Genomic DNA, 26187 nt, shown 5'->3' on the forward strand with positions numbered 1-26187 from the left:
CATTAGCGCTGATTGGAACTAAGTGGAGCTGGTCTGTGCCCAGCCCTCCCTCTCACCATGAAGATATTCACCAGCCCTGTAGTCCACCAAAGTGGTCCTGGCATTCGTTTACTTCACACACACTACCAGTGTGTCCCTATAGCTGGAGAACAAACGGACACCCCAGTACACCAAGTCGCCAGACAGCTATCACCAGCGCTCTGGACTGTTAGACTTCGGCTGAAGTTAAGTTAGGCTGATGGTGTGCAGTGCTCTGATTCAGGAGACTTGATGCGTTTCTTTGAAACGTGCACTAAATGATGGTCGAGCAGTCCAAAAACTCAGATATTAAATTGCTGATCTGTTCATTTGATCTGTTCAATTTAATCCCCTCTAGATACAGTGCTGTGAAACAAAGCCAATAAAGGTTACTCTTACGGATATATCTAAAACACCAGAAATAATGTTATTTCTGTCACTAAGTACTAAATAAACAACAGTGAGCATTTCACTGCAGGCTTTAGCATGACTTTTATGGATATGTTCGGCAGGGAGGTGTGCTATTCATTCTGGAACCTGTGCAGTGCAGTCTGCACTGATACACCTGCTTTCATTGCTCATGTGCTCAAGTGTTTCTATTACTTTGGCAGTTAGTTTGGCAACCCTTCTTCCCTGGGAATAAAGCCCCGAACCAAATCTTCAGCGGACATTTCCTTATATACACAAACACTGTCGATGATCCTGTGAAAGCTGGCATGCTTCCTAACACAGCAAGCACACAGCCACAGTTGACAGAGCCTGAGCTGAAGCTTTCCGTTCCGGTAACTAGACAGGAATCATGACAGTGGAAAGTGTCTTAAGCCAAGGCACACTCTGGCTCACTAAATTCCTGACGTATTACCTTACCTTAGTGTGACAGAAGATTTTTTTTTTTTTAAATAAACGTCTAAGTGACGCATGACAGTAGCTGGAGCTGTGGGCTTACCCACTGAAGAGGCGTCTCCTGGTGGAGTCTATCGCGCTGTCCACACTGTGGATGGCCTCTTGGAGAGATGTGGAGACAAACGGATCACCCTCCCTGCTCACTGGTGGGACTGGAGAGAGAGGGAGAGATGTACCCACACTCAGAAGCACAGGAGGGGAGATATGTGTTCATGGACTGAGGAGATGAGAAGCACTGGATAAGAGTACTCTGTGACAGACAAGCAGAATATGAATCCTGTTTACACTTTTCTGCATTGTTCACTCGTATTACAGAGAGAAGCTGCTATCAAACATCTTGAAGGGTTTCATACAGAAAATTGCTGTCTTTCTTTTTTTTTTGGAGTGGAGGGGGTACGTAATGAATGACTCCTAAAGAGAGGCTTAGTATGATCCACAGCCTGATGTGTCTATTCATAACCTCAAGCTTGGGAGAATAGGACATTAACAGAGCCATTTAACAAAACAGGTTTAGAGTGGATGGGCCTAAAAGCACAGGTCTGTGCCAAAGCAGTCAAGAAAGCAGCCACACAGTAGATCACTCTTTTAGGAGTTACTAAAAAGGACTTAAAAGAGTAAAGCAGCAAAGTATCCCTACATATACAAAGTATAAAGTTCAGTCAGTGATCAGTCTTATAGCTAGCACCACATTGTACTTGATTGGAAATAATGTTTATCATTACGAATATCCTTCATTTCAAATGAACATCATAATTTGAAATCAGTAGATTAAAATGCTTAATGCAAAGTGCAAATATGGTTCCAACAGGCCAAGAAAATGCCACTAGTAGGCAGATTGAAGGGAAGCTGAAGGGCGCAGGAGGTGAATGGACCATTAGAGGCAGGAAGGCAGCGCCAACTCTTGATCTACCTTGCACTGTTAGCACCATGCTAACCGAGGAGTAGCCAATGGAGTTCCGAGCGACACACTCATAACGCCCCCGATCGGCAAGGCCCACATCATGCACCTCCAGATAGCCATCAGGACTGATGTGGAACTTGCCACTCTCAGTGACCTGAACACCATCCTGCAGGTTGGAGAGAAAGAAAAAGAGAGAGAGAGAGAGAGAGAGAGAGTTGTTAAAAACATGCCGCTGCTAGAACTAAGAACACAGCTGTGTGAGCACTGCAGCACTGGAGGACACTGAGTCTGGACAATGGGGTGAGCTCTGTCACCTTGTTCCAGGTGAGTACAGGTGTGGGCTCTCCCTGAGCACTGCAGGGAATCTGGACATCAGTGCCAGACTCCACCGTCATGTCCCTTGGAGCATTTGTGAAAACAGGCGTTACTGATGATTTAAAAACATGTGTTAATGATTACAGAGTGCAAAACAAACAAACAAGCAAGCAAACACACGCACATTTTTAAAAAGCACTTGGGCTGAAGCTGTACATATCACAGCAGGTGATGGTGCCCATTTCGATTCTTATAAGTTAGGTCATAAGAATGAGGTGTCTCTGAAGAGGTGTAAATCATCAGGGATACACTCAACTAAGCAGAATTAAACTCATCTGGATTGTGACAAAAAGAACCTGTAACAGTAGCACAATGTGTGTGAAATGTATGTAAACCTTCTGTTCATCCCGCTCTGTAACTTTTTTCTTCTACAACTTCAAATCAGCAGAAAGAAGAAGCAACAATCATCTTCAAATGCATGTAAATGTGAACTCTATCCTTCCCTGGCAATGTATGGACTTCCTGCCTGAATAGTGGAACTCCAAATTGGGCGGTGCTGTCACCCTGGTTTACAAAGCTGGCATTATGCAGCACGCACTTTGGTGTTAGTGTTCCACAACTATTACTACATGGAAAACATCATCTCATGTGGGAATTACAAAGCCACGTGCTTTTCCTGGGCCGCTCTGCAAGCCTGTAATTTCAGTTAAGAGTTGGTTTAAGACACACAGAGTGACTCTGCCACATGTCTGTCATTGAAGCTTTATGAAGGCACTGTTGTTAGAATTGCACTCTCCCAGGGTGTAAGCGACAAATTAGCTGGAGGGGTCGACTCCCTGCCTCCCTTCTCAGCAAGCGCTAAAAGCCCCCTCACTCTCCAGGGCCGAGCCCCAGATGTGGGAGAGTGTGCGCATGGAGCGTTCCTTTCCTCAGTCCGCTCTGTAAATGAAAGCCTGCATTCTGAGGACTGTCTGAAGATTATGGAGGTCATGGGTTCAAGTGGTATTCTATTGATTCTACTCTTTTCATTTTCTTTCTCTTTTTTAAACTTCTAGGCCCTTAGCATGCTTACGTGGGGCCTGTCCAGAAGCTTGGACATGTTTTAAGTTAACTTTGCCCAATGCAGTGCTGCAAAGCACAGCTACATGCCTTATCAGTTCTAATCAGATGTGTGAGAAACCAGTAACGGTTTGGGATCGGCAATTAGGTAGCAGTTTTAGGTCAATCTCATGCATTTCCCAAAGATCTATTTTATAATTTTCCATAAACATTGAAGCTGTTCTTTCCTCTCAAGCATGTGAGAAACCTTCACTTCTGGATGTGAAACTATGGAACTTTAATCTATGAATCTGCATGAGTGATGATGACTGGATAGAAAGAAGAGGGTGTGACTGACACATCTCAACACAGTCTTGGCAAAAAAGATCTAAGAATTAGACCTCAAGTGCTCTTCTTGTTTCTGAAGCCTAAAAGGCACATTAGCACGGATGACTCCTGCATTTCTCTATTCAGTTAATATACTTGGTCTTAAAAAAATAGGAACGTAAGTATTAGGATATGGAAAAGAGTATAAAATACAGCTTCTGAAGCTGGATGGGATTTCTCTGAGGAAAGGAAGATAATTTCTACTAACTAACCTTTGTCTGTTTTCATATAAAACTATTGCTGGTGAGTGTACCCACCATCTGGTTTTCAGAACTGTTAAAAACAGGATTCCCTGTTTTTGAAACACAGCTGGAAGACCATAACCCATGGTGTTTGCTTTTGTTCATGTAAATATTAGTAAGTATAGCGAAGCTTCCGACCAAGTGAACTGATCAAGCCCTGCTGGATTTAAGGTGGAATCCTACCTCTCTGCTGGATGTTGAGCTGCACGGCAGCTCTCACTGAGCCCACAGGACTGACAGCCTGGCACTCGTACTGGCCCTGGTCGTGAGGGGCCACGTGGGAAATGCGCAGGGTGCCAGAGGACAGGACAGTGTGGCGTCTGTCGGCTGGCAGAGGGCTGCCTACGAGGGAGGGAGAAAGGCTTTGGGTCAGGTTGGCCTCAAAGAGCCGTGCTCGCTGTCTATGAGTGGGAAGTCTGGGGAACCGCCATCTTTAAGCTTAAAGACAATATTAAAATCAAATATGCATCTTTCAGTTTAGTATTAAGTATCCCTAACTGCTTAAGAGAAGACTCCTTTTAAAGTGTGAAAGAGGCCAGCTAAGCGATCTCACCTCCGCGCGTCCAGGCTATGACAGGCTGGGGGTAGCCTGTGGCCTCACACGGGAAATCCACGGTATGGCCATCCAGAACATCCTGGTCCTGAGGGGTCACTGTGAACTGAGGAACAGCTGGGGGTGGGGGCAAATGCACACATACAGGTGCCATTGATTCAGAGTTAGACTAAGGCAGCATTAGTTTTAGAAGTGAGAGAGTAAACAGAAGTGAACCTTGGCTGTTCTCTTTTTGTTTCTTTTATCTTGCTGGCATATATGTTCCCACTGATGCACAGCACTTCAGAGAAACTTTAACAAAAATAACATATTACAAAAAATCTTTGTTAATTACTACATACTACTAACACCAATACTATCCTTTCTTGATGAAATGAATGCAAATTGCATTGAAAACCAGCTTCCAAACAGAATATTATTTCTGTGAAAAAAACAAAGAAAGAAAGAAAAAAAAACCCAAACAAACAAATAAAATTCATTAATTAAGCAAAAAAGCTTGCTTGTTTTTGTTCTTTTTAAACAGGGGCTCTGTTTCAAGGAGCCTGTGAAGCTCTTACCCTGCACTATGATGTAGGCGGTTGCGTGAATAGTGTCCACGTTGTTGCTGGCAAAGCAGGTGTACTGGCCGGCGTCACCCTGTTGGACGTGCTGGATGTAGAGACCGCCTAAGGGTGTGATTGTGATGCGGGCGTCGGTGGGCAGGGCCCCTCGCTCACCCCTGGTCCAGGTGATGCGGGGCTGAGGCTGGCCTACCGCACTGCACTCCAGGGTCACGCTCTCGCCCACCAGCACCTCCGTGTTCTGAGGCTGGATGATGAAGCTGGGACGAGCTGCACAGGAGATGAATGGCACCTCTGTTGATTCTGCCACTGAGGTTCGAACTGCAGCTGAACACTGAAAACTGAACTTTTGAACAGTGCCGCTCTTTCAGACACACACTCTGCATTGCAGTACACTGCAGTTACTCCATGGAATCTTCAAATATTTGAAGAACAAGTTTAGATTACGATCTCTATAAGACGGGTGTGGATTTAGGGGTGTCCAGAGAGCAAGAGAGAGCAAGAGTTAGAGAGATGAAGTTAAGAGTGACAGTAAGAAAGAGAGAGAGCGAGAAAGAGAGATCAGGAGCAAGAGACGAAGTTAGAGAGACAGAAAGAGTGTGTGTGTGTGTGTGTGTGTGTGTATCAAAGAGCCCTCCACTTCATGTTTTAACACTTAGCAGCTGGGGTGCGGTCTGTGATCGGGAGCAGGTCTCACATGGGGTGCCGAAGTAGCGCAAGGTAACCTGTCCGGTCTTCACCTCGCCGGCGACATTTTTGGCCATGCACTGGTACACGCCCTGGTCAGTCTCCCTTGTGTCCTGAATCATCAGGGTGCCGTCCTCCAGCAGATTCAGGCGCGCATCGTCGTGCATGTTCAGTGCATTGCTGGGAAAACAGGAGGTGTGAGTGCCTTCATCTAGTGAAATGGGGGAACATGGCCCTACCTGGCCCCTCCCCCCTTTTTATTTATTTAAAAAAATAAACTATTTTTTTGTTGAAGGAAAAGTTGCTCTCACTTGTTCCTCAGCCAAATGATCTGGGGCTTGGGGTTGCCCTCCGCCCTGCATGTGAAGTAAACCGTGTTCCCAGAGGTCACGTCCACATCCTGCGGCTCGGACGTAATCCGGGGCATCTCTAAAAGCAGCCGAGCGTGCAGGTTGTCCGGGGGGGGTGGGGGGTGGGGGAGGGGGGGTGTCCGGTCAGAACCATGAGTGAAGAATATGGAGAGGAGTGGTGCCGAGAAAAAATATGGGAAAAGAAGGAACATTTAGGTGGCCTGGGTGTGCTGTGTAGAAGGCTGGCTGGTAGGTGATGTGTGCACCAGAGGGACAGAACTCCCCTCTCTGCTGTAGGGATCCCCATTCTGGCAGAATGGACCATAATGTGTCGGCACAACACCAGACAAATGATGACTGTGGACATGCTGACAGGCCCTGTATTCCAAGTGCTGGCGTTTTTCTCATCTTTACCCACTTCTAAGGCCATCACATTCATTACAGCATGTCTGAAAGAAGCCAAAACAACTGTTTATCTTGCAACTGTTTATTATCTGCTTCAGAAGACCAAGGCTTCTGTTCATATTAGACTGTCTACAAAGGAAATAGAGGGCTGTGGTGGTTTCTTATTACAAATAATATCTATAACACCAAATGACATGTGTTATTTAACTGAACCCCTTCCAGTTCCTTGTCTGGAAATTCTGAGAAGTGAGCGAGGGAGAGTGATTCAATTCCCAGGTTTACAAAATGTTCAAGAATGACATATTTTGTAATCTCTTTCTCATTCTCCCCCTCATACATGCATATGCATTCAATATTCCATCTGACTGACCCATCCCACTTCTGCCATCCTTAAATGCCACACATGTGGGCTCCAGGATCACAAGGTAGGTGCCTCCTTTCAGCAGTATGGGACCTCAACTCAGCCCAGCCCCCGAGCCCTGTAGCAGCACGAATGGGTGTCTCTGTCAGCCATGCTCCAAGTACCGGCCGCGCATGCTGGCAGCTGCGGTGACAGTATTGCACTGAGCCCCGCTGCGTTCTCACAGCTGCCGCAGCTCACTCTGTTTTGTTCCTGTGTGTGTATTTGGGGGAAGGCCAGTGGGAGACATTCCACCATGGAAACATTAGGGGACAGATTACATAGACAAGCACAGGCAAGCCTGCTACAAAGGTTTGTGGCTCCCTTAAAGCATATACATACTGGGTGTTTCTGAATACGATTCAGGTGTGTTTAACTACTTGTAAGTCGCATGAAAGCTTTAGAGCTTTTGGTCAGAGAAATAAGAAAAGTATTCACTTTGCTTCCTTGGTGCAGGAAATATCTTGGCGCGCTGATCGCTACCTGATATGATTTAGCTCGACGTCTGGCCCGCTTTGCTGTGGAAAAGCCCAGCGTCCATAGAAGGCTCTGTAGACTTGACCCTCATTTGCCTAACAGATGTCTGAGACCCGGGGAGTTGCATTTCTCCCACTACTTGCTTCAGGAGCAGCTGATGAGTAGGAGGCCGAACACACCAGCCGTGCATCCGGAAACTTGCTTCTCCAACCCCCACTAAACCACAACAGCATCTGTTGCACTGCAACACAACTAGAACACTTCAAGATCTTCTGAATAACACGTGTGATGAAGGAGTTCTTCAGTCCACATATTTGTATTTGTCAGAAGCAAATTTTTGGTGAAGTAGCTGTCACTGGAGACATTTCACCAGACGTTTCTGTCATTTGCTTGCATATGTCATTTGCTTGCAAATAGAAGGACACACTGTAGAACAGTGCTAATACTAATACACTACAGTCCTAATCCTATATTGTGGAAGAGTGCTATTGCTCTTCTCAGACAGGTGTGTGCACATGTGTAAAGGGCCTTACCACAGTTGAGCTCCTGGGCGGTGAGCGTGGCGACTGAGCGGCCCTGCAGGCGCTGAGGGTGTTCACAGGTGGCAGCGGCCTGGGCATTGCCTGACTCAGCATACTGCTTCAGTAGGTCTGCCAGCCACAGCAACTCGCAGTCACAGTTCAGTGGGTTGGAGTCTAGACGTCTGCGCGGAGCCACACGTGTGTGTGCACGCAGGCACACGCACGCATGCACACACGCACGCACACACACGCATGGAAACACATGGAAACAAACTTCATTAATGTTCCTGTCAACAAGGTTAACAGTAACCGGGTCAAGTCAGGACTTGTCCATGTTTTAGTGATTTAATTTTGCTGAGCTACTATTAAAACTGATTTATTACAAAAAAACTGCGTCTGGAAATCAGTAAAACACTAATACAATCCATCAAAAAAAGGTAAAACATTTTCCCTAGATAAGGTGAATTTGTCCTGGACAGCCTGGAATTAAATCCTTAAACTTTTGGTGCTAAATACTTCTAACAGCCGTTAATTCTGCTTAATAACTTCAATTCTTTACTGTAAACTTATGAGAATGACTTTGCCTCAACATGAGATAGGTAGATTATGTCCACTTCTTTGGGATATAAAGGCTTGGTCTCTCTGCGACTTTTAATCAGTGAGTTTATGCCCAAGCCTAGCACGTAATCTAAGAGAATGCCCTGAGCACCGTGTGATCTTCCTCTCATGCTTGTCGGATTTGCGGCCAAATGGTAATTTCAGCTCTAAGCACTCACAGTCTCTTCATGGACTGCAGATGCAAGAAGGTCCCCAGCACCAGGTGTGTTATTCTATTGTTGTGCAAAAACCTGCAAAGGAAAGGCATTATATCAGATTAATACACAATGGGCTGTAGAAAACAAAAGTCAGCCTTATGTGCAAATTTAAGTTTATTCTCTGTCTGGTAGTTGATACAGTGGACACATTCTTCCCAGAGTGTGGGAATGTTTTCACACAATAACATTAAGGTATAAAAAATTGATTTCTTGTGACTAACATTTCTGGAAGCTCTTCTACATCAGAAATATGAGATCTCTTTCACAACAGCAGATCTTTCACATTCACAGTGGAGGTCAATTTATATCGGACATCAGCTAGTGGATGTCAATTCATAGTGGACCTCAGTGTTAGTGGATGTCAGTGAACTTCCTCTGAGGTTGGACAGTGGTCTGATCTCAGCTGGGATGACCATATGCTCTCTGGAGAGCATGTTCTCTAAGACACTTTTTTTTACACAGGAAAAAATATGGGTTCTTTACCAAAGTCTCTGTGGCAAACCCTGTGACTCTTTACCAAACTTGTTCTGGAAACCTATACATCATCTATCAGCAGTTATTAGACATCACAGATGTCCAACAGCACCATCTTCCATTAAGCCCTGGTTGAGACAAGCCACTTCCTGTTTTTCAGCTGGCCAGGCTCCTTTGCACATGCTAAGCCACTGCACCAAAACAGTTCCATTCTAACCCTTGTCTCAAAAGTCCCTATGTTGAGTTTTCTGTTCAGGCATTTTTCAGAAGCGCTTCCTGCAGCTGGTGGTCTGTGAGGCTGCCTTCCCTTTGTGCTAACCCAGGTGACTCCCCCATCCTGCTCCCTGAGGGGCTCCAGATTCCACAACACTGCTCGTAAACAAGAGATAATGGATAAGAAAATAAAAGGAATTCAAATCAGAGACCAAACTGAATACACCTGGTCTGGAGCCCAAGAGCAACAAGGAGAAAAAAGGATTCCTTTCCTAACATCTGCATTGTTCGCTGTAAAGTGTTAGCAGCTCTGACTCATGTATAATTTTGGACATCCCAAGCTTAAGCTCCAGTTGCGCTTTCATCCAGAGTCCAGAAGATAGCAGGTGATTCATGAGACACAGACAGCCTATCTTTTGTGTACTAGAAGCTGGTGTACAAAGGTTGCCATGTATTCCTTAGATGTAAGACACAAAGGCATGATGCAGAGAAGGAGAGTTTTGAGAAAATGACACAGAGCCAACTGGCTGCTTTCAGGGCTGCAGCCATCTCCATGGCACCACATGAGGCTGGCTCAAATTAATCATCACGAACATGCGGGATAAAAAAATCACAGCTTTTGAAACTGAGCAGTCACGTGGGACTTATTTAAGAGCCACTGATGTTCCAGGAATCAGAGAACAAATAAAAGGGTGCAGTCCCATAAAAAAAATTACAAGACTTCAGTGTCATGATGGAGACATTTCAAGCTTTTTTGGGATATACCCCCACCCTTCAAACAAGCACGATTGCCATTATTCTCTTGAATGGGCTACATAGTTTTAGCTCACACTTGTGCTCATACTGTTAGCTCATATTGTTGTTTTGATCTTCATTTCTGAGGCTCTTTAGCTTTTTGAAAAAAAGCCATTGTGAATGAACGGGAAACATCAGAGAGTTCATATCCGGGAAGGACTTACAGTCGCTCAAGCTTAGGCAAATGAGAGAAGGACTCAGCCTCCAATACTTCAATGTTGTTGAAATGGAGATATCTGCAAGACAAAACACAGCCAGCATAAGTGCTCTGCAAAATGTGAGCTAGGCTACTTCTACTGATTTTTAAAACATTTTTTTAAGCATGTGTTTTATATCAGGTGCTGACATACAGAAAACATAGATTTCTGAAATGCTGAAAAACACTTGTCCCCACATGAGAACATGCGCAGTTAAGTCTCCTAATCCTGATTTGACGCTCTTTAGGACATGTCGGCCCATGGGGGCTAACTAAGGACAACCATGTAGAGTTCAGTCAAGTGCACTTAGTGAAACAACCGTTGCACATGCCCATGAGGGACAGCAATTTCCCAATATATACATAATGGGTCAAATCACCAGGAGAAATCAAATGAAAAGTCAAAAGTGTGAGCTTGCCAGATTTTTTATCTAGATCGCTTATTCCAAGTCAGTCTGCAAGTTAAATTAGTTGGTTTAATAAATGGTTTTGGTGGTAATTGTTAATTCATGCTACATACCCTGCTTGTGGCTGCACCACTTTCAGCTAAAAGGAACGGAAAAAAAAAAACCTCAATAGACTGACCGCATTTTATAAGTGGCCTGCTTTGCTATTATCTATCAAACTACACTCAGCCTACAATGGACTAAAGAGGTATGCGCTGCATGTTTCAGATGTGGTGACACGTGCGCCTTGACCATACTCTGTCCTGAACACAACAGAACATGTGTGCCTTCACCATAGTCTGTCCTGAAAATGAGAGCAGGGCTTCAGTCTTCCTGTGGCAACTCTTGGCCATTAAACAGAAAAAAGCAGCTCCCTCTTGGTCCACATGGATATTCATGAATAATTTCAATAACATTATAATCGTGGTCTTTAAATACACTGAAAAACTATGTAAATGCTGGGCAATTAGCATGTTATCTCTCTTTGGTTCGATTCATTTATGAGAAAAAGTTTGAGAAACTTTGGAGTTACTTGGAATTCTGCATTAAATCACTTACAAAAATAAAATGTGGGCCAATCATCTACCAAGTTCCAATAATAGACAAATACAATCTGCTTAAACCAACACAGATTGTGCTGCTTGTCAATGCTGAACATATGTGCACATCAGGCTGGGAAAAGGTAAACTCTTATATTTAGAAAGTGATGGAACCTCCTTTAGCAGCAATAATCTCTATGAAAGAAGGAGTCAAATGTCCTAAGGTTGAGATATCAGGGCATGAAAAGTAAGGAGGGAGAGACCACTTACAGCTGTTCCAGGGAGACCAGCCCCTTAAACGCCTGTCGGTCTATCGCCTGAATTTCATTCTTGTAGAGATATCTGGAGAGGAAATAACCAGGTACATTAAAACACTATTTCACACAATCTAGTTTTCAAAAACAAATTGAAAAAAAAAATTCAAAATAATCTGCACTTTTTTATTATTAATAAAAATGGCTATAGTTGTACCTACTAAGAAGCTGCACAATGTCTGATAGTCCAGAAATTAGACCTTGAGAAATTAAGCAAATGTAGTATGATTGAAGTGTGTTGTATTTTCTGCTCAGAATATGTATTTTGTCAGAAATTACATAAAACATATGTATATTGCATTTAGGCATAGTCCTATCAGCTGGTAAAAGCATTTGACTAACAAGAGTATACATTGCAGTTTTTGTTTTTAGTATTTGTGTACTTGAGTTGCACAGCAAATATTAATAATATATTTCTAAGGTATCAGTCTCAGTTCATAAATACCTAGGCATTGAGAACATGACATGTTGTCATGTCATCAACAAGCACAAGAGGATACTGCAGTGGAAACCAGAGTAAACATCTCGTGTCTAGCACCTGTCTCTGATTGGACAGGACCTGGAGGTCAGAGGTGGGGTCTGGGACTGGAAGGTTTTGCTTTATCAGTCAGATCGGAATGTACAGTGTAAAAAGTGCATGACTGCACGCACATGAATGCGCCCCACCTAACAGCTCAGTGTGGGGAATGCCAGGATGATCTGTGGAAAACATGAAGTAAGCGCCATGCGTACTCCTTCCAAGGAGTTGTGACTGGGGGGGGGGGGGGGTTGCAGGGAATATGGTCAAGGAATCTAAATGCCATGGCAACTTGGATGACTATTTCCCACAGATAACCGCATAAATATAGGCTGTAATACTTGTGAACTGTCTTGAAGTTTTGAGCTTTTGTCACAGTGGTCAAAATGCTCTCAAAAAATTACGCAGAGCAGGTCTGAGACCATGGATCGCTTAATTATCCACATATTATACCCACAACTACACAATTCAGGAACTCTTAAGGTATCTGACTGTCAACACACTTTAAAAGAATTGGACCCATGAAACAATTAATTTGCAGCATGTGTTAATATGATAGTCAATAAAAAGGAAACAACAACAATGAAACTTTCAAATTTAAACACATCGGTTGGAAACTATATCCATGAAAAACAATATGTCAGAAATTAGAAATGGAAGAAAACTGTAAAGTTTAATACAGGCCAATACCATGCAACCCCCCCCCCCCCCCCCCAAAAAAAACAGTCTTGATTTCCAGGTTCCTTGATTGACAGGCATGCCATAATGGCACCAACCCTGCACTTTGGGTGAGTATCAGACAAATTCTTCTCTGCTTAGTTCCAGAGTATACCACTGCAGGTCCAAAGGCCTCAGATACAGCCAGCTGAGGAGGCGTGTATTTCACCCTGCCCAGCAGCAACCATGGCCTTGTGGGAACGCTGGTCCACACAGCTGAAGCTCGGTACTGGCATACAGACAAGATGATGAGAAATATTCTAAACAATGTAAAGTGGAATCTAATGGCTGCTTTGAACTGGATGAGCTGAATGTAGCAAATGGTAGTGGAGATGGGGACAACTTTTTTGTCATACTAGATGACTTCGAGGGTGAGCTACAAGCACCCTTGAAATGATGGAGCTGGCTTTAGATTTTCTAGTCGCTGGTAACATTTCTTTATTTTTAAAAGTAATATACCTTCTGGAACATCTACTACATGTACTGGTCAAAATGCACATGACACAGGAGTGACCCAAGAGGAAATTGTCATGCTTTACTTTAAAAGTTGCATGCTTAATGAAACTCAGTCGTAACAGGTTTAATCACCACTACAATTACAGGACCCTTCCAGGCAGACAGAGAACCCACCAAGTCACTCTTAGGACTGTCCTGGGAATGACACCTAGGTGAAATGTTCACATTCTTTAATCTGAGAGATCATCACTCTGTCTGTGCTAGCTGAGCTCCTTGGCTATTTTCAGAAGCTTATATTGCGTCACCTTGATGATACGATAATACTGTTTTTGGTCCTGGTAGGTTTTGGTACAATTTAAAGAACCACTGTCTCTGAACACTCCAGATTCTAAATTTTTATCTTCATGAATCTAGTCTTTAGGGACACTCTGATGCTGACAGGAAATATTATGAGTAAAAGTACACAAAACCAAACCAAAAGACTTGTTTTTAAATGTTTTTTTTTTTTTTTTTTTTTTTTTGCAAAAGGTATATATAAAACAACATAATGGATGTCTAAATACTTAAAAACTGCACATTCACAGATTAGTGAACTGGCGCTGGCTTCAGAACATCTAAATGATGCTGGAAGGGGTTACATGGGGTGAAGCCAGTGATAAAGAAGCCAGGGTGGACTAAGCAGATGTTTTAGACAAACTCACTTTATGTAAACGTAAACACAGACAGCACAGCTGAGGCCTGCGGTCACTTAATGTATCTTTGACTAACAAAGGCATGAACTGTGTGGGGGCTTGTTATTCCATCTGCTTCTTTTCCCTCCCATGCCTTCAGGTGACAGCTTTAAGATAGACTCATTCATAGCTCAGCCAATTAATGTCATAATACGTCTAAGATTTTCATCCTGAAAACAATGGTGAATGGTTGAATAAGATTTTAAACATAGAAAGAATGTCTGATAGAATTTAGATTTTTGATAATGGCTACAGTGAGAGAACACAATTAATAGAGAATTCCACTCAAACTGCACTTCACTCTCTTCTGATGTGAAACAGCCACGTGGGACAAGAAAGGCACAGCACAGCTTCTGTCCAAACATCAGACACTTGGGATTTGGTGAGAATGAGTGTGGAAGCAAACTCACAGATATTTCAGGTTTACCAGGTCTTCAAAGGTTCCTCTTGGTATTCTTCTGATGTGGTTATTGTTTAAAAGGCTGCAAGTGAAGGAAAAAATAACAAACAAACATGCAAATAAACAAACAAACAACAAAAGAAAAACAGCATCTTAAGCAATCTAAACACATGATTATACAGTTGCATGACACATCATGACTTCTGTCAAATAGCTCTTCTTGAGCACAGCAAATAGTAACTGGAGCTCTACTTTTTTATTTCTACAAATCAGCAATGTTTGGGAGATCGTCACCTCAAAATCTCACAAACAACAGTGAATGTTCGCTTTTATAAGATTGACAAGGTTTGACACTACCAGTCAAATGTTTGGACACAACTACTCCTTGTTAATTTTTTTGTCTTACTATTTTCTACATTTTAGAAAAGCAACAGTGAATGTATCAAAACAATGAAATAACGTGCTTATGCTGTGATAAACATTGTTATACAAGTAGCCACCCTTTACTTTGATGACAGCTTTGCACACTCTCTGTGTTCTCTTTACTATGTGGTTTCTATATCACATAGAAAATACCAAATGACTCAACAAATTGCACTGCAAATCAAATATTTGTGTGAGCCACTGCAATATTTGACATTTCACTCCTTAAAGTGTTACGCAGAAGAAATGAAGTAGGATACACATACACACACTGCAATCAAAACAGGGTCTGACCTTTTATGCAAAACCTTTACTGAAATACCTGTATTGATGTTTTTGTGCTTTGTGATTAATAAATGTCTTAAAGAGCCAAAAGAAAAAACAAGTGCTGCACCAATTATGAAGCGACATGCACGTGTGGGCTGGAACTGTGTGAGTGGGGAGGAGCACAGGGTACAGGTCAACCTGTGAAACTGTAATGATGCCTCAATGTTTCCAATCAAAAAAGAGGGAGTCTAATCGGCCAGAGAGGTACTCACAGTGTGTTAAGGTTCTTCAGTCGTTTGAAAGAGCCGGGCTGCAAGTCCCTAACTTTGTTAAACCTTAGGTCTCTGTAGAAACAAATAAACAAAAATAAATACATTCAGCAATGATGAATTTCAGGTAATACTAACATTTGGGGGACAATTCCTATTTAATGAAGTATTAAATATCTAAACCATGGGTACTTTATTATATATTCAAACTGGTTTTATTTAAAGCTCCAGTCAGTTATTGCTGCAAACCAGTTTTTAGTGTTAATGAAGTGCGATAGCTAATCTTCCTGTAGTACTAGTGCAAACAAAATGCACATTTACATGATATGTTAGTAAACCCACAGTTAAACCCACTAACCCTGGGAAGTCTACAAGCCGATTGTGTCAATAATCTGATGACCATCTTTCTGGGAAAGGTGTCTGTTTCGTTAGTTAGAAATTCAGCATCAAACCTTTCTGGCATTTATGTTTACAAATGTAGTCAAAATATCATGGAAATGAGAAGAGCATTCACAGAACCCAAACAATCTGCAGTCACAACAAAGACTGGGCTGAAGGTGTGTGAGTCTCCACCGCACATATGCCTGATGTACAACACTAAGCCCATCCTCTGCTGGTTCACAGCTAGTCAGCAGGAATGAGCAGCATGCAACCAGATGGGTAGGACAGGTCACTGGACTGCTGGATCTTTGCCCAACCTGCATCCGCCCATGTTTACAGAAGCTTTCGTATGGCAAGAGCAATGCCTTTATCTACTTGGCACTAAAGGAGTGAAGAAGCTCCTGCTGTTCTTCCTGTGGCCTAACATTAGAAAGAGGGCTGAGAAAAAGAGTGATGATAGCCTCTCCCTCAGACTACCAGAAGGCACAGGCGTACATGTAAAAACCTTCGGCCTAATATTAGAACTACAAGACATTCTTTCCTAGTGGCACCACAACTTGACAAAGTCAGGGGGAAAAAAGGAAAGCACAAAGAACAAAAAGTGCCTGCTTGTCCCACTCTGCTTTCGAGGTGGCCCTGCTGGCCTGCTGGCAGATGCTGGGAACAGCAGGAGAACTGTGTGTGCTGGGGCATGCTCAGACGGGGCTGGCTGGATTCCACGAGCTCCTCCATACTGCTCCGGGCGAGGCCTTCAGCCAAGATCTGATGCACTACACATGGCAACTATTCAGCTCCAGAACAAGACTGCATGGACTTGCCTCAGCACAACTTGCTGTCAACAGCCTTCGATATGAGCTTAACAAATCAGGATGGCAACTGAACACACTGGACCTATTTCATATGTTTTTTTCCCTGGTGGTCATATACATCCCTAGCCCAACCCATGTCACATGACTAATCATTTACTGCTGAGTCACTTTGGCTAACAATGCTGCCTTAGTTGACCCAAACTATTCCCACAATTTGGTATAAGTAAATGAGACATCTAGCATGCATTGAAACAGAACATGCAAAATCTTTATGAAATCCATCTGATAAGAATGTACAATAGTTTTATTCCACTTTCCAGCCCAATACCTGCACATATTAAAACATTTTATAGGAATGTTATGTGTATATTTTTGGGAGAAGATAATTGTACTATATAACTGCACAACATAATTTGATTGTAAAAGTCTCTTGACTTGAAATCAAAATTGTAATATTGTGTGAAATCAAAGTACAATACTAGCTTATTCAGGAAAGTCTACAGTTGACCTTGTAGTGGCTTCTCTGAATAGGAAACCAGGCCTACAATTTAAGGTACAATACACTCAATTTACACAATTCACAAAGCAAAGCAAGAGTGATGGCAAAACTTTAAAAAAACAGAATAAATAAAGAAAACACTGCTAATTAAAGTTGTTACTCTCATGTTACCTTGTGAGAAATAAATCAGAAGTGCTCTGTGTAGCCCCTTATTGTCACTACAGTAAATATTTTCATTAGCTTACACAACATAATAAACAATATTTAATGTTTTATGATTTTAGAATTACAAAGTGGTGAACCAGTTATTGGATTGGCTGTTTCCTTTTATTTCATAGAGCTCTAAATACAAGTATTTAATAACCTTAAGCTTTGTTTACACCATGAATAATGGAGTGAAAGCCTCCCATATAATGACGTGTAATGGGGTGAAAATGGGCTTTGTTGGCACTCCTGAGACATTTGAAATGACTAGTTGCATAAATCACACAAAACACTTTGGAAATATGACCAAATGCCCCACCTATTCTCTTACCTTTTTCTCTCCAGGTTAGAAATGTCAAACTCTGAGGATGGGCAAACTGCCATCTTATAAATATAACCTACAATTAAAGGTATCATTAGGATGAACATAGCTCTGTACCACCTCCAGTGACCTAGCTTCCGAGCTGTCTACAAGCCTTGACCTATACAGGTCACCTTAGTTCATTTCTTGGTGTCCTCTCTTTGCTTATGTTACTAAACACCAGGTTAATGGAACATAAATGGATGCTAGAAGCAAAGTTCAGATTTTCTTGTAGCAATATGATCTAGCAGTAACACACCAATACCCAGGAATCTGAATTCAAACAGGAATCCAGCAGTCTGCACAGACAACTTTCAACACATACAATGTAAGGCTTCATCAGTATTTAATAAATTGGCACATGACTAATAGAAATATCTGGGTAAAACAAAACAAACAAAAAAACCCAGTGTATTATGTCATTATTACAATGAAAAATATGTGTCTCTAAATCTGCTTTTTGTCATCATTGGCCACCCTCCTAGCGTTCCTGTCTCCATGGTTACCCTGTCTTGTGTCTTTTTTTGCTTTACTTCTTTGTTGTGGTTCTGTTCCTTAGTTTTGTTTTATCTGCCCCTTATGATTTGCACTTGTGTCTTTTTTAGTGTTCCTTAGATCATGTATTTAAGCCCTGTGTTAGTTAAGTCTTGTAGCTGTTCATTGAAAGTCTAGCCGCTATTTGTGAATTGAAGCCTCTGTGTGATTCCATGCCTCTGTCGTGTTTGTGTTAATCCATGCCTTTGTGTTTTCTAGCTGTGTTAATTCTAGCCATATGTAAATCTAGCTGCTGTTTGTGCGATTCCTAGCCCTTTGTTATAGCCTGCATCCCTTGTTTGTCTTTGTGTGCTTTTGTTTGTTTGTTTTTCATGAATTCTCGCATTCTACATGTTGGTAAACTGATCCTGGACTGTGACTACGATGCTGACTCTGGATTAGCTTCTAATAAATCTTGCTCTTCTCCGCACATGCATCTGCCTCCTTACCACTCACTGTTACAGAATGATCATCTTACTAAGGACGCAGCGAGAAAGCAATACTCTGGTATTAGGTTGTTCCACTGGGATGAAACTCCGGCTGTTTCGACACATTCTGAGTCTATCAGGTCTTGGCACCATCAAGCCAGAGAAAACAAATCCCCTGGCGCTGCGGGTACACGGGCATCTGGCCGTTCCCGGAAAAAACAAGATCCCGTGTATTATGACGACGACGAGATCCCAGGTGCGCGCCATGAATCTGCCTGTCTTGAAAATGCTGTGGGGGGAGCGACCTGCAGCGCAAGACTGAGTAGGCGGCGTGAAGGCTCAGATTTTATGGCACTCAGTGTGTGCTCAAGCGCAACTATGAGCTCCCCATAGCCCATGTGCACTCTGGAAACCGCAAAGAGGGTTCTGTATCTGTATGTTCCTCTAGGATCCTCTCACCTGTACCAGTGGCTGTCCCGCAAGCTACCCTGCCACTTCCTGTCCCCAGTGCGAGGGACTCCGCCCAGCCAGTTCCTATTCCCGGCATGAAGGACTCCACATATCCTGTTCCTGTTACTGGCCTGGAAGACGCCATGCTGCCACTTCCTGTCCCTGGTGTGAGAGGCACCAACCAGCCGGTTCCCAGCGTGGAAGACTCCATGCAGCCTGTTCCTGCGTGAAGGAACCTGTTGCCCCTATTGTGCTGTCTGTCCCTGTGCCTGTTTCTGTGCCCATTCTGATTCCTGTGTCTTTGTTTCTGTCCATGTGCCCATCCGTGTGTCCGTTCCAGTGCTCGTGTCTATTTTCCTTCATCCCTTTGTCCCTAGCCTGGTCTGTGTTGCGTTTTTGTTTTCCTTGTCCTTTTGTGCCTCTGAGCGTCCCTCGTTGTTTGTTGTCTTTTGTTGTCTCCTCGTCCTCCCTCCCGGTCATTTTGTCGTCCTTGGTCTGTTTCTGTTGTGTATTCTGTTCCTGCTCCCGCTTCTGCTTCCGTTCCTGGTTCTTGTGTTTGTCTGCTCCTGTTGAGTATACGATTTCTGTGTCTTCTGCCTCTTCGGTTCATTTGTCTACCTATGTCCTGTTTATACCCACGAGTCTACTCCTATTTCTGCTCCTTGTGCCCATTCTGTTCCTATCTTGTCCGAGTCCTGTTTTTTGGCTTGTTTTTGGTTTTGTGCTTTGTTTTTGTGTGCCTCAGTGTGTCATGCTTTTGGGGGGGGGGGGGGGGGGGGGTAAGGAGGGGCACTGTTACACTTCTGGATTTCGGTGCAATTTCTTAACAATTCATCCAATTATCCAGTGCATTTGGGGCCTTACATACGAGTTTAAATACCACTTTTATATCCTATCAGTTCTTTGTTAACCAAATATTACAATGTTTGCATTGTTTCTGAAAATGGGTACAGATGGGGAACGTAAAGCAGTGCAGGGAAGAAAACTACTAGAAACTCACTATATGCAGTTTACTGAATAGTTTCAAATGAATTGCTCTGAATTAGATACTGTTGCTGATTGAAGTAATGCATTTTGTAGACATGTACTACTGCTGCTGAATGGGCTTCAACGGAGACGCCTCAACTCCAGACGCTAGATGCCTGCAGCATGGCTGCCAATCCCTGCCCCTGCTAGAAGGGCTAATACTGTTTTGGAAGTCTTTCAAAATCCCACAAGGAAAAACATTTGTAAAATTCAAAGGATTCTGGGACCAAATGGCAATAGTGTGGTGGTGCAGGTTTAAAGTCTTAATGTTTGGATAAAGTGCTACACACTGGCAGATTCTATAATTATATATTACACAGCAGAACAATTGTACTCATCTCTCCTAAGAGAACCTTTATGGAAAGGTTCTGTCTCACATGAAATTGTTCCCAAGCCTCTGGGGCAAGCTGAAGCATTCAAACGACTCGATTACCAAAACATGTTCAAATCCTACCCATACAGTTTATCAAATGACAAAGACCAGCAACCTGGTGCTTCCCATGTATATGGAAAGACACAACAAGTGGAGGAAGAACTACACCTCCGCAATCACCAGTGTGAACTCAGCAAGTCAACAAATGTAGGTGAATTTTAGACAAAGAGGCCAGAGAGGCAGGAGAGAGAAGGCCAGGGAGGGCCACTGGGAGATTAGATTTGGAGAGGCAGTGAGACATTGCTTCACAGGCCAGCTCTGTTTACAGAGCTTTGCTTCTTGCATCATGTGCTTAAGATCTCAAAGGGCTCGAGCTCATCAACTAGGTGCCAGACTGACATTGGGGAAAATCAAAAGCACATAATAATCATAACATTCTTGTTCAATCATAAGCCAAACTGGTTGATTTAAAGCTAAGCCACAAGAAACCAGAATTTTTTCTTTGTATCTACAGTTACACTATATGTTTTATTTGCTGCACATGAAGGAGTCACTTTCACTTAACGGGAGAGTTGTGTAACAGAAGTCCTCAAAACTACACCCCTAAAGAACCGAAGTTTAGGAACGAAGTTTTTTATGCTAGTTTTAAAACTATTGCAGAAAATGTGTAACCAGTTAATCGTATCATCAAAATAACAAAACAAAACATAAACAAACAAACAACAGCAACAAAAACATGTGAAAGAGACTGCAATTCTACCAAGTCAGCAAGTCATCATATTTATCAAACACAAGGCTAACATCTCTCTTGCAACTGACTTGGACTTGGAGTCTGTGTAAAATCTTAATTTATTTAACAGCGCTCTTTTGTGCATGAGCATGTTTCCTGAGGTCAAGGCATATCCATGTCTCCACAGCCAAAGTGATATGCTGCTTGGGAATGACAAAGTGACGTGACCTAAAGAGAATCCATGACAACAGCTGGAAACAGGATGCAGCAGCCCTGGTTCTTGTAGTTCTGCTGCCTGCCAAGGGATTCCATGGGGGAAATTCCACCATCCAAGTGACCACAAAGTGCTTAGAGGAGGATAAGCCTTCAAGTCTATACAGCGATGACAGATGAGGCTAGCTTGAGACACGCGTGGCAAAGAAACAAACTGGCTGGACCTAAACTGGCCTGCTAAGTGTTATAACTGTTTATTTTAATTGGTAAGAATTACTTTAATATTACGACTCCATCTGCATTGAGAATGAAGGCCTCAAAAGAAGGTGATTAATTTTTTACACACTGTATATCATTTTTGCATTGTCAGTGAATTGAGGACCAATTTTTGTAACTGAAGACTGAGGACCCTAATGATTGTTGCAAATATAAGCAGCACCAGTGAGCATTTGTTTGCCATATGTGGAACACATAGAGTGGTAAAAAGGAACATTTGGGCTTTAGGCCAAATCTGTGCTGGCCAAAGAATTATCATGGGAACCATAGATTGATGATGTCAAGTTAAACAAGAACAAAGCTGCCTCCCACATACAACAGGAACACCCTCTCAAATTGCCCTGGAATCTTTCTTCAAGTGACTTGATGTTGAACTAGTGGGCAAAGGTCACATCTAGGTCTGAAATGACTCCTTGAGAAACTCGAGAAACTTGATTACTAAAAATCGTTGATGCAAAATTTTGCATCAAAGTTTCTTTTAATTCATACAACTCTAGCCACAATATTCTTACACCCCATCATGCTTTGCACGAAATATGTGCAAAGCATCCATCAAGATGAATAGAGAATACAGATACTAGGCTCGCTAACAACAAAAATGTGGGGTCATACCAAAACATCATTAAAGCGAGGTGATATTGTATTACTTCTACCATAGAAGGGTGGGAGTGTAATATGAGGAAGCCAAAATTGACTTTTTTGAAGTATTTTTGCGAATCTTTTTATTCATTAACAAGCATTGGAGAGGTTATGAATAAGTTCCCAGAATCCAGTATCTTCATAACAGTAAGATTGAAAAGGTTCTATTCTAGGTCTGCTATTTTCCAGACAGTTAGCTGGTAAAGTATTTTGTTATCTTTGTGAGATTGTCGAATTGTATTAGAGCGATTTGTCGTCATGTTTACTGGGGATTGGGGTAAGTTAAGTTACATATAATTGTATATTGAACAAATGAATGAATAAACAAATATCCTGTTAGGGAATCATTTTTGTACACCAGGGAAGTAATAAATTGCTCAGTGTTCTGAGAAATCTAGCTACTGTTTTCAAAAATGTTCTGCTTTCAAACAAATGTTGAGGCCCACTGAGTGTACTGTAAAGTTTAGGGTAAGTCGCAAATAGCAAATTACTTAGTTTTACCTGGTATGGATTTTTTAAGCATGTAAAGCAATCTATTTTGTGTTTGCCATTCATATCAACAAGCACGTAGAATCGCTACACCAGCTTCATCAAAATAATGTTTAATGACTCTTCCTTTCACAAATGGATGTTCTGCACATATCTTGAAAATCATGTGAAAAATAAAAAGGTCACGTGAAATGTATCATGGATATCTTTTAAAAAATCATTTAAATTATTTTTAAATGTACTTATTTGTTTTAGCATTTCAAAAAAGGTTTTATTTAAAACCCAGTGTAATATGGTACTTAAATATGCAATTTGCCTGTATGTAATTTAAGCAATAAAAATCTTAATTTTTCTATAATAGAGACCAATTAGTTCATTTTAACAGATCTTAAAGTCTCTTTTATATATTTACTATTGCTCTTTAATAAAACAAGAGCATTTCTTATCCGAATAACTGATGGAGTAATTGATAGAATACTTGATTACTAAAATAAAATATTTCTGCAGCCCTAGTTACACATGCACAAACATAAAGTACGCAAACTTAAGCAAACACAGAAAAAGACCCTTATCCACGCTTTGGAAAATAACTCTCCAACTCAATGAACATGCAAGTTCCTGTAACAGAGTGAGGTAATAATGAATGAAAACATGTCATGTAGTAAACCATTCCATTTATGGTGAAGTGATTTAGTATGCTCAAGCTATGAGATGAAAAAGAAATAATTGGTGAACTGTTTCTGGCTACACAGACATTGATTACAAGGTCCCAGGCTACATGTGGATTTATATTCCAGTCTGCAGCAATGCTGTGAGCAGGGTAACAAAGTCTCTCCATAGCACTGCCACAGCGGGACAGCAGCTGGGAGGCTTCCTGTCAGTGCCTCTCCGCCTCCCAGCGTGCCTGGACGAATGAACAAGGCTTTAGGGATTTTTTGGGCTTTGTATTCCACAATAGCATGGAGAAGAAGTGCCTGACAAACAATGACAACAGTGAATTCCATAGACTCACTCTTCCTCACTGCCTCACTTGTACAAGATCAACGTTTTCAGCAAGAAGAATCCAAGCTAGGGCCCAGACTGACTTAAGTAAAAGGAGGTGTTAACAGGAGTCAGGTGGCACCTGACCAAAATCAAGGCTATTTCAAATGGGGGGTTGTGTTAAGGCAGAGGTCAAAAATGTGGTCACAAATGAATAGGCCTTAACATGGTAGCTCCTTGGCAGCCATCCTACAGCTGTGTTGCATAAGCACTTCCAGTCCTTTACTGATCTAACTCTGCCTAGTCTTGTGCTGCCACACTTTCTAGTGAGAGTCTTGTGCAAATTTGCTATTTAACATGACATATAGAAGGAGGAAATCTTAAAAATTGAGTCATGTCATAAAGAGGACCTTGGGAAAACGGAAGCATTTGATGGCTCAGTCAGATGCGGAAATGCTGTACTTGTAATGCCAACTAAACAGCTGGAAAGGCATTCACAGTAAATATCGGTCTGTAGGACCTCTCTCTACTTTTTAGTGCCCACAAGCAATTCAGGAGTTCTGAATACTATATTAAATTTTCCAGATGCAATGTCAGTGTCAGTTTCTTAATTTTCTCTGTGTAATGGCATTTCCTTAGCTATGTCTTTGTCTGTGAGGTATTTCCATAATTGATAGAAGGGTCAAACAATTGGATGAATTGGAAATTGGAAATGGAATGAGCTGGATGAATTGGAAACTAGACTGGATTAACTGGATGCATGGGAAACTGAATGAATTGGAAACCCTGCTAATTGCTGACAAGAGTTGGCAGTACATATAAGGCTTTTCCTGTAGCCTGTCGGCAAACAAGCAATGATGTCTCTCTTACTTACAAGACTGTTCTCTAAGTCTGAACTGAGCTAGAACAAGAAAAATGTTTCATGCTGGACCAGTACAAAATGATGCACAGACAGGGTATGAATGTGGAGAGCCTATCAGAATGAAACTGGCAGAATAATGACAGTATGGTCACTCTATAGATATCAGTTTGGCCAGGCAGACTACACAGTGCCTAACACACCAGTGGTCCCTTACTGATCTCACTGTACCTAACACACCAGCCGTCCCTTATGCTGGGATCAGACTACACAAATTCCACTTGATTTGATGTGATTTAATCACAGTTTTGTCACAGCTGACAAATTGGCTTTTGAACACTGGGCTCAAAAGACATCCTATGACACTCAGATGAAAAGTCTAGCATGACAGAATTTTCTGCATTTTCCTGCCTAATCTAATAACTCCTATGACATTCTCCATGACTTTGACTAATAGGATGACTGAGTGCTCTCTCACGCACATATGCAAGCATGGCAAAGAGAAAGAGGGATATTGTTGCTGATTTTAGTTATAGTGATTGTGCAACCACCTAATATTAAAATATATAGTTGTATCTTCATTTATGAGAGTATACAATTCCCAAAACCCAATAATTTTTCATGCTGTCACATCAGTCAAAAAAGGGTGAAAACATTGTTCTTGCCATATTAATTAGTTGGAGCAGCTCACATCTTTCTCTATGGTGAATAGTCTCTAGTCATGTGATCTTCAGAACTTTTTTTTGACTAGCACAGTTAACACGCTACAATACATCATCCCCTGTGTTGCCATGGTAACATCCATGTGTTTGTAATCACTGCTATAGTTCACAGCATGGGGCTGTGAAACATTTTATAAGCTGCTGGTCACTGCCAACACACACAAATATCAGTGATATAATAAAATGTTGAACTGCCCTCCAATGTCTGAACAATGCCAAGTGATTTGTCCAATTACAATGAGCACAGGATTTCTAGGTTAACTAATGCAGAAGAATTTCTGCAGCGCCCATAAAAGCTTGCATGATGTGATCAGAACTGAACTTGTGGTGCGAGAGAAATCACTCCTCCATCTGCCGAAGTCCCGGGAGCCACGGACATCATTCGAAAGAGTAGGTGAAAATTACATCTGCTCACAGCCACGGAAAGACGGATCAGACCAAACTGGAGAAAGACCTCTATCATCTCCTTGGATGACATTAAGTTGTGTTAAGCAGGATGGCTCAAACGAACAAACAAACAAACAAAAAACACCCCAGTAAACAGGACTGAAATGAAAAGGGAAAAAGAAACAAAAAGCAACAACAATAGAACTTTTCTTTATAGACTTGTTTGTTCAATAAATCAGCTCCATTACAAGCCATTACTACTGTTAAAGAAATGCTTTCAAAACTGTTGAGGGCATAACAGTTCCAACACTATTGAGTATGAGAGATATTATTGTTTTTCTCAGAGCACAGGGTCCAAGTGCAGAGAGAACGAAACTGCTTCAAATGTAAAACACTTTCACAATATTCTAAAATGTCCTTTTTATTACAGTAGAGTTCTCTAGCTCTACCAATTAGCCTAACAGTCTACTGTCTACTGCACTGGTTCACACGCTGCT

At 42.0% G+C, this 26187-nt stretch overlaps 1 protein-coding gene across 2 annotated transcripts in view; it reads right to left on the reverse strand.

The window, feature by feature from the left end:
- Positions 1-26187, reverse strand: part of LOC113580665 (peroxidasin) — a 39903-nt gene that overhangs the window by 10199 nt on the left and 3517 nt on the right. For both annotated transcript variants that reach the window (XR_004776802.1, XM_027015356.2), the window contains exons 2-15: positions 15333-15404; positions 14381-14452; positions 11506-11577; positions 10219-10290; positions 8534-8605; positions 7770-7939; positions 5916-6033; positions 5615-5784; positions 4915-5187; positions 4358-4474; positions 3988-4146; positions 2137-2249; positions 1832-1988; positions 965-1073 (exon numbers count right to left, since the gene is read on the reverse strand). Coding sequence is in view for 1 of the 2 variants with exons in the window: in XM_027015356.2 (XP_026871157.2) it covers positions 965-1073; positions 1832-1988; positions 2137-2249; positions 3988-4146; positions 4358-4474; positions 4915-5187; positions 5615-5784; positions 5916-6033; positions 7770-7939; positions 8534-8605; positions 10219-10290; positions 11506-11577; positions 14381-14452; positions 15333-15404 (1746 nt within the window). In the remaining variant the exon portion in view is untranslated. The remainder of the gene's footprint in view (positions 1-964; positions 1074-1831; positions 1989-2136; positions 2250-3987; positions 4147-4357; positions 4475-4914; positions 5188-5614; positions 5785-5915; positions 6034-7769; positions 7940-8533; positions 8606-10218; positions 10291-11505; positions 11578-14380; positions 14453-15332; positions 15405-26187) is intronic.

This window comes from Electrophorus electricus, chromosome 13, assembly GCF_013358815.1.
Source record: "Electrophorus electricus isolate fEleEle1 chromosome 13, fEleEle1.pri, whole genome shotgun sequence".
NCBI classification, from domain to species: Eukaryota; Metazoa; Chordata; class Actinopteri; order Gymnotiformes; family Gymnotidae; genus Electrophorus; species Electrophorus electricus.